This window comes from Pseudomyrmex gracilis, unplaced genomic scaffold (genome assembly GCF_002006095.1).
Source record: "Pseudomyrmex gracilis isolate BER0280 unplaced genomic scaffold, ASM200609v1 scaffold_33, whole genome shotgun sequence".
Taxonomy (NCBI): Eukaryota; Metazoa; Arthropoda; class Insecta; order Hymenoptera; family Formicidae; genus Pseudomyrmex; species Pseudomyrmex gracilis.
The window spans coordinates 92,005-101,339 of record NW_018020617.1 but is presented as its reverse complement, the minus strand read 5'-3'; the positions used below and the strand labels follow the sequence as shown (position 1 = coordinate 101,339).

Genomic DNA, 9,335 nt, shown 5'->3' with positions numbered 1-9,335 from the left:
TTCACGCGACTTCGTATTGCTCGCAAAAGTAAGTAAACAGTTTTGTGTACGACCTTGTCAACAGCTAATCGTACTCAGCTAAGTCGTTCAAAAATATTCTTCTATCTTTTATTTAAAGCAGCCGTACAATTTCCAAGTTCACGCGAATTATTGCTCACAGCAACAAAAAATCTGCTTGGTATATGATCAAGCAATTTTCCAACCGCGCGATTATTTTATTCTTTTAGCGTTAGTCGCGTTTTGATAACATCTGTATTTTAAACAGGTAATATAGCATACCGTGTGAGCTTACAAGTTACCAGAACTTTAAAGTGAGCAAACAGCTCTGAAGGTCTAACGAGGATCTAATATATATATATATATTGCCGATGCATAGCTGCGTACACATGCTGGACAAAGATTACACTTTTTAACCGGTATGTTCTTCCTTCTACTAGAACATTCGTTTCTCGCGGCTGCGGTGCTCGCACCTCGTCGTCTCATAAAACGCTAATTATTTTCTTGCATTAGTAGCAAACACAAACTCGCAAAATCTTGTAAAAGTGAAAAATAGCAGTGATCAACTCTGCCAATCGATTATTATGATTGTTATATTCTGCAATTCTTCTTTGTCACTAAACAAATTGTATGCTAATAGAACACAACGAATATCGATAAATAAATTCATTATGTCGAAAACGTAAACTCTACATAAAAAATATAAAGTGACAAATAAATAATAACAAAATTATAAATAAATGATAAATAAATGATAAAATGGAAAAAAAATGATAAACGTTGAGCTCTATTCTCTTTACAACACATAGTAAGTAGTAAACATGTTACATACGTGATACTACAATTTATTCAAAATTTATTTCCTAAAACAAACGTTGAAATAAATATATACAAAGTAAATGCTCGCAATGAGCGTGACATTGCGCAAGTCACCGCATACGTTTACGCAAACGTAAATACCTAAAATCTAGATTGTAAAAATTCTGAATGCAGTTCCGAATTCCGCATTTTTCCCGCAACCAAATACTTTGAATTCTTATCATTCGAACAATATCACATTTAAAGTATATTTCACATTAAGTCTTGAAAATACATTATTTCACAAATGTAGATTCCGTCTTCAACAATCTAATTATTAAATACCACAGTCTGTATGTGAAATTATATTCTCATATTCACCCGTGAAAACGACATATGTAAAACCAAAAGTTCTGTCATACTATATGTATATAATAAAGAACAAAAATAAGGTCGTTTTCTCAAACACAGATGTTTACTTCGTGGCACGTAGATATCGTTCCACAGAAACGATCGTCTCTTAGTTATCGAGAATATCTCGAAGAGGTAAGATCGCGCAAGCAAAACGTTTTTGATCTCGTTGTTCTCTAACTTTGCAATAGTGTTTCTTCCAACATTTATATCTTAATGACTTGGATATCACTACATAAACAATGGTAAGTTCTTATTTCTTTGTATCCATCTAGTTGTTGAACATTTACAGTGGTATAAAATATAACTTCTTCTAACCGTACGCAAGTATCCGACAGTGACTATCGGTACATGGATTTATATTATCTCACAAGCGTTTTGTACTATAAAATAAATTTGTAATAAAGAAGCAAACTTCACGGTCGTAAAACTTTGAATTTTAGTATCTTTAGAATATGATAAATAGTACATACTTAAGTCATAACATTTAAAATCTGTACTTTGTTTTCTTAATTGTCCCCTCATATCATGGATTCGTAAAACCACAACCGATATACATATTGTGTGTTTCTGTGTGATAGAAATAAAAAACATTATAGATTACTCATAACCGTACTCGTAACGGTCACACATCAGTACTTGCTTTTGTAGTTGATATTACAAACGTTCGTTTTATAATAAATTTGCGCATAATAATTTTGTTGTAATGTGTCTTTGTATCTTTGGTTTAACAAACAAACTCATTTTGTAGATACGCATTATGCAGATGCTTATATTTTTCGGAACGATATGCTTAATATGTATCACCGGAATTGCTTCTACTTCGGATGAAAAGTTGTTTCAGTCATCACAATGTATACATCCAATACACTATGATATTTTCTTAGAAATACAAAACACCTCTCTTATTGTCTCTTCTACTGTTTTACTTAACGTGACATGTATAAAGAAATCTATAAGACTACAAATTGGACGTTATTGTAATATACAGGAAATAGATGTCCAAGAAGACGTTCCTTATACCTTGCCTGAGTTTACACGTTTTGAAATCAATACATTACAGTCAAGTAGTACTAAAAATCGATTCAAAAAAGTGTATATTACTTTAATCAAATACAGTTGCTTTAAATGCTTTCTTCCAACAACTGAAAGATTACCTATATCTGGAATATACACGATACATTTAGTACATAAGTGTAAGTTAGAAGAAGTTGCGACTGTTTGCACATACAGGAACGAAACCAAAATGAAAGAGTAAGTTCATAAAAATCTACTACATGCTACCATTTTTATAATTATAAAATCGCAGTACAATTTAATTAGAAAAAACTACATCTATTTCTACAGAACACCATCAAAATATTATTCAACAATTATTTATATTTTAATGTTTTAATACATGTAGAAGTACTAATTGTTACTCTATATAGTACAGTTTCTTAGTCTATTACTACATACTTTAAAATCATTATACTATAATAAATTTAAAAATAATAAATAATCCTGATACTAGCGTCTTTTTTTCCTACATAGCATTGTAATCTACTAGTATTACATTTGTTATGTGTTAATAACAGTACTATAGTTTTACTAACACGTCAATATTTGATCCAACGTACTATAATTTACTACTGTAATAATTTAACCTTGTACTATTTTATTTTCATTATATAGATTTCTGATTTTACCGCGTATTCCCAGTGAATGGATATTTCCTTATTGGGAAAATCCAGCTACCAAGGCTGAATTTTCCATTCAAATTAAACATAAAGACACCGAAACAGCCCTATCAAATATGCTTGTTACGAAACACAGACGTTATGAACCAAACATAATCTATACGATATTTGACACCACACCTTTAATATCCACGCATTTGGTAGCAGTAGGTGTCGTACCAAATGATGTCAGTATTATATTATCGGGCGAAGGTATTGTTAACATCAGTAGTCGAGCGATAAATGACACGTTATATGCACATCATCTTATTAAAGATATTAGCACCATTATCCAAATGCAAATCTTCCCAAGGCAACATCATACTGTATACTTAATACTACCAGTAAACTTTAGTTATTACGAAAATATTGTAACTACTGGACTTGTTTTGTTAAGGTAAGATGTGCACAACTAAAAATAGAAAAAGGAGCTTGTAAAATCTCTAGATCTGTAATCAAAGAAAACAGAATATACTTGCAGTACCATTTATGTTTATTTTCAGTGAAGGTAACATTATATACGACAAACAAGATTCTATTATACGAGAAAGAGAAGTAACATGTATGATAGCACGTAATGTGATCCAAGAAATATTTAGTGATTGGTTACTTATGTTTAAACAGTCTGATTCTTGGTTTATCGAAGGATTTTTAACAGTATACGGAATTTATCTTCGCGATCAGGTAAGACTATTCTTACGTAAGTTCCATTTAAACTTTTTATATACAAAAACTACTTTTTTATATACAAAAAATAAATAAGAAACAGTGATATTATTAGAAATAATATAGAACAATTAAAAGTAATACAGTCATTTTTTATTTTTACGGAAAAAATACGCAGTATGACATAGAATTGTTAAACTATATAAATATATACGATGTTTGTGTGTACGGAATATCTTGCATATAATTTTTTGATCACTTTGCTACTAATAACGTACAGTGTTGTCATTTATCTTTTTTGTAACAAGATTATCACCAACATCTATATTAGTGTAAACATTTAGTACACTCTAACATAGTACTTACATACTAGCAGAGCAGGTTAAGTATTTGTCTAACCATCACCATTTATCTTAAATTACTTGTTGGTAGTATTACAATACATCTTTACTAAACTCGATTGTGGTTCAAACTCGACGAACAGTTTTTGATTATATTGAAATAGGTAGATATGATCCTTCGATTCAAGAAAACTCACTCATATTACAAAATTCAACTCTTGCTAAACTATGGAGAGAAAAAGGTAAAAAAAAATAACTGTAATAAGCATTCCTAAATTTTTAACACCATGTCTCAAAGAACATGGTAAGCCAAAAAGTATGAGATCTTGCTATATATCTTATACATATTGTACAACCAAATTTTATGGATACTGTAAAAAATTTGCATCTACTCATTATCGTTACTATGTTTATTGTAACTGAATAATTTTGGAGTTCGATCGTCGTTCCATCTGTATAACGTGACTAAAATATGAGGTGTTTTATTGCGACATATATTCTAAAAGTTAATACAACAAAAAGCTATTTTGATAATTGTACTTAAAACTTTGCGCTTTTATTTTATTGTAAGTTTGTAATTTTATATCTAATGTAGTTGCAAATATGATAAAAACAAAATCGACTAACAAGTTTCAAACTACAGAATGTTATAAGGGATAGTAAATGACAGTATAAGTACAGTAAATTGTATTTGTTGGAATACGAATCAAGAAAAATCTTTTTATAGAAAATGTAATGATACTGATATGTGCATATGTATGTCAAAGAATGTAAATATTAGTAAACTATAGTATAAATTATACAAGAAAAGAAAATTACAGATGAAAAATATAAAATCTACTTAAATGCACAATATATAAATAACACTATTAAATGTAAACTTCTTTGTGTGTTAAAGTTAATTTAGCTGTACTTTCCATATGTAGTATTTTCTATTTACTAAAATTATTTTTTCTATTAAAGTTTTCCTATAAAATCTGAACAGTATGAATTATGTTGTAGCATTCGGTGTCTTCTATATGCTCAATACTGTGTTTGTACAAGATTCTCTATATACTTCTTTGTTTAATGCAGCCGTAAACTTATATCATAACACGTGAGTATGTTTAACTTATTGAAATACAAAATACTTCGACACTTTTTACTTAAACGTTTGTCACATCATATATTTGTAAAGTGATTATATCTTAACAGCATATAATAATCATTAAATAAATCATTAAATATTCTTTCTGAGATTCACGCAAGCATTCCGCTATTTTTTATGTTACAATTGTATTTTATTTGTCAGAAAAAAAACATCAAACTACACGTACAAAACATTGTCAATTCTTAATACGTTAATACGCAGTAAGAAATTTAAGACGTTGTCCTTATATAAGTTTCCATTCATGAAGTCGACCATTTTCAAAAATATAATATCTTCATGGACAGCAGAAATTGGTTATCCTGTAGTACACATAGGACGGAATAATAAACATCTAATGGAAACAATTATAGATTGTTTTGCCGTTGATCACAATAAACCGTGCAATCGAAAATGGTGGATACCTGTGACTTATAAACAAATACTAAACACAAGTGTTTCTATCCATCGCCATGTTCTAAAACCAGACAGAAGAAGATTTGATATATTTCTTCGTAATACAAATGAGTTTGTTATTGTCGTAGATCACCCAGGTAATATAGTACGATATCCGCGTAAACCTTAAATTATTATTTTTATGTTTTTTATAGTATATAAAACTTTTCGTTAGTTTAAAACACTAAATAATTCTATTACATTGTTTCACTTTTTTTCTCTGTGATTCTCTAAACAGTTATTTGTCTATAGGATATCGCGTTAACTATGACCGTCAATCTTGGAAACACATTGCTCTTTTCCTAAAAAACGGAGGGGCTAAAATCGCAAAGTTGTCTGACGTCACTTTAGCACAACTGCTCGACGATGCCTTTTATTTTTTGCTACAAAATACAGAGTATAACGAAAATGTTGTTCCAGAATATAGTGACCTAGATACATATCTTGAACTTGCAAGCAGTATATTTCATGTAAATAATTCCTACACAGCGTGGTATCCTGTATTTATTGCTCTCGAAAAAATGTCAAAAATGTTGCCGTTCCCAGAAAGTACTCTTTCGAGAAATATCAAGGTAAATAATAAAATTTTCAAGTATTGCATTAAGAAACTAGATAATTGCACACTCATCGTTAACTAGATGGTAAAAATGTTTACTAATGTACCACATTATATAAATATGCACTACAAAACAAATGTAATTATTATTTCAAAAGAAGATTTATAAAAATTAGAAGTAATACATATAAATATAGAATAAAAAAAACTCTTTGAACTCTTCCCATTTTACACATACATATAACAAAAAACAAAATAGAAAGATTTTGTATAACTTCTCATATCAAAACTAGTAAAAAAGAAACTTTTTTTAATATAGAACACTAAGTACCACAAAGATATGTTTAAATATTTATATCATAATGATACTTGAGAATTAACACTTTGTTACAACATGACACCTACCGCTTTTACAGAATAAACTCCTGGAAATGTTGAATACGGTTCTTGCTGATATATCACATACATATTTTCGGAAAAATATTGACACTCATCAAATCTATCATGAAGTTCTAAAATGGACATGCATTCTTGATGGTTTAAAATGCAAAGATCATGTTAATGCAATATTAAACTGGCATGTTAACTATCCTGCACAAACCAAGTACATTGTTCTATTTTTTTTCTCAGCAAGTTGTCGTCAATAAGAATCCTTAAAATCTCATGTTGCTAATAAACTGTTATAACATAGAATTACTACTATAACATGCGATACTTTTGTAAAATTAAAAAAAGAATAATTGAAGTAGCTCTTGATTAGTCGTTAATTAAAAGTGTACCTATATATTTCATTAACATACTGTTTTGTTTGTTCAGACTGTTGCCAAGTTGGCAAAAATGGATATACTGCCAAGGATTAATATTAGAAACTGTCAGTTTTAATACGTCTGCTTTGTGGCAAACAATATTCAACACATACCAGACCCAACAAAAACAAGAAGAATTCTTTGAATTTTTATCTTGCTCTAGACAGTACGACAAAATGTATAGCTTTTTAGTGTTTCTTAATGGTGATTCCTTACTACCATTTGAAGGTAGAGTAACTACTAGGAAAAGTATTACTGTACTTTTCAATCTTTTGTCTATGCATTCAAAAAATGATTTAGCGCTGGAAATAATACTATTTGGACTAAAAAATGGAATAGGAAGGTAAGATGTTTGTGTTCTATATAAGAATTTTTATGCAGTATACGCACAAACATGTATTTTACATATTCTGCATATTTCTCATATTAACTTTATTCTCCGAACAGATATTGTTGTCTCATGTTACATTGTGTAATGTACAAGACTAATTTGACATCCTAATTGTATATTTGTTATTCGTTTTTATAGGAAAATGAACATACTAGCAATAATAAATTGTGTTATTAACAACATATATTCGGACGACGCCCTGTCGATGGTATGTTGAAAGAACTTATTTTTTTTTTGTAGTTATATATGTAAAACAATTTCTTAATTTTGTACATTTATATACGTATTTATATGAGTATAAATGTGTAGAAAGTTAAAGTGTAGTCTAAATTCGTACCTTCATTTGTTAAAACACAAAAATAACTTACCAATATTGAAAAGTATTACACAATGTAAGGAAATCACACGAAGTGAAAATATTACATGAATTTTTTCAGATTACTAACAACAAGTTTGTGAATACAATGCTGCATAACCATCGCATTTTAAATGTATGTATAGATTATTTTCAATACTATTTTACTAGTTTATCGAACTGTGCGTTACTTCTTCTGTTTTTGTTTAGATATAACTTCCTGTTTATAATATGTCGTCACTCCCTAAGTATAATCCCGTAACTCCACAACGCAAATTTTAAAGAAGAGGAGTTTACAAGTTTATGGCTTCATATAGTTTCCCTAATTAAAAAATCTTGCAGTTTTAAATTTTTATCTTACTTATGAATATTTTTCTTTACTATTTGGTGACCATAAAGAACATGATTTTCTAAGTGTCACTATGCAATAACCAGAAAATCCCGTATGTGACACTTATGTAATTATACGTAGGGAGTGACGATGTAAAGTATTAAGTTTCTAATATTTCTATTCAAAGTATATATCGTACTTCTTCTAAACTTTAGACACAAGTATACAAAAGTTTCCTATAATTATATTTTGCAATCTGTTTCAGGAACCATTTATTCTCGCCGCCATTAAACAAAAAATTAGAAATCGTCGTAGTTTCTTATATAACGCAAAAAATATAATTCAGTGTATACCCTATTATGTTTTTAATTACAAACACACCTCATCATTTCTATATGCTGGCTGCACATAAGTTCTCTGTTTATGATAATGAACTTTTCGTAATGAAACAAAAAATTTGACTAAAACATTATTAAGTCGTTGTGATCAAATTTGTGTTTCTCTTGTTTAAAAACGTTTTATTTTATGATATCACAATTATTTTCTGTGTATGAGTAACTTCCAAAATACACTTTTCGAAGATTAACATTGACTAATTTGCAAGTTGTTGATCATAAAATAAATTCGTTTCTTCATTAAAATGTAATATTTTTAGGACGAGCTAGTGCGTATATGTATATTTATGTATGGCACACAAATATACATATATACATATATGTCACTATACAAGTCACACGTTTAAGAAACCCATAATATTTATGTATATGTCTCTGAAATGTAAGAACAAAATTTATATAATGCTATACATTCAATGTTATGAAAAAATATATGTTACTTAAATCATTGTATTTATACAATAGTAAACGTTAAGTTATAGTCTATTATGATGTTTGTACTGTATAAAGCTATGTATTAGTAATATTTAGAATAAACTTACTATTTGCAAGTAACTGTTATTATTATTTTCTAACGTTTCCTTAGGTTTTCACATATTGTAATTTAGTTTACAACAAGTTTACGAATGTACACATTTATATGCATGCATTTGCATCTACCATTGCGTTTGCGTCTTGCGATTAATGTAAAATAACGACCTTTAGATGGGTATCACATATGCACTTGATCTCTCTATATTTACCAGTTTGTTTCATATAAGCATTATTCATTAGAAGCAAGGATGTAATTACGTTATTCTGAATAAGTCACTAATGTTACACAACTTTTAGCCGAAAAAAGCCAGAAAGCGACGATCCTGTTGTACTCTTTTAAAAGCAAACTACAAACTTTTGCAGAATGCATAACGCGTAAGACATAAAAGAATTAATCAAAGCCTCGCTCTTCCATAGTGTAGAAAGTGTGATTACTACGATGTTGTCTCATTAA

General features: G+C 29.0%; 2 protein-coding genes across 2 annotated transcripts in view; one reads left to right on the top strand and one right to left on the bottom strand.

Moving 5' to 3' along the window:
- The window catches only part of LOC109852705 (protein sickie), a 191,813-nt gene that overhangs the window by 143,623 nt on the left and 38,855 nt on the right, over positions 1-9,335 (bottom strand). The window lies entirely within an intron of this gene.
- On the top strand, positions 1,341-8,738 carry LOC109852709 (aminopeptidase N-like). The gene is made up of 13 exons (XM_020424135.1): positions 1,341-1,451; positions 1,958-2,460; positions 2,881-3,321; positions 3,428-3,608; positions 4,023-4,173; positions 4,934-5,027; positions 5,223-5,611; positions 5,766-6,085; positions 6,486-6,673; positions 6,886-7,218; positions 7,405-7,474; positions 7,704-7,757; positions 8,218-8,738. Exons 1-13 carry the CDS (start codon positions 1,449-1,451, stop codon positions 8,362-8,364), a joined length of 2,874 nt encoding a protein of 957 aa, XP_020279724.1. The 5' UTR covers positions 1,341-1,448; the 3' UTR covers positions 8,365-8,738.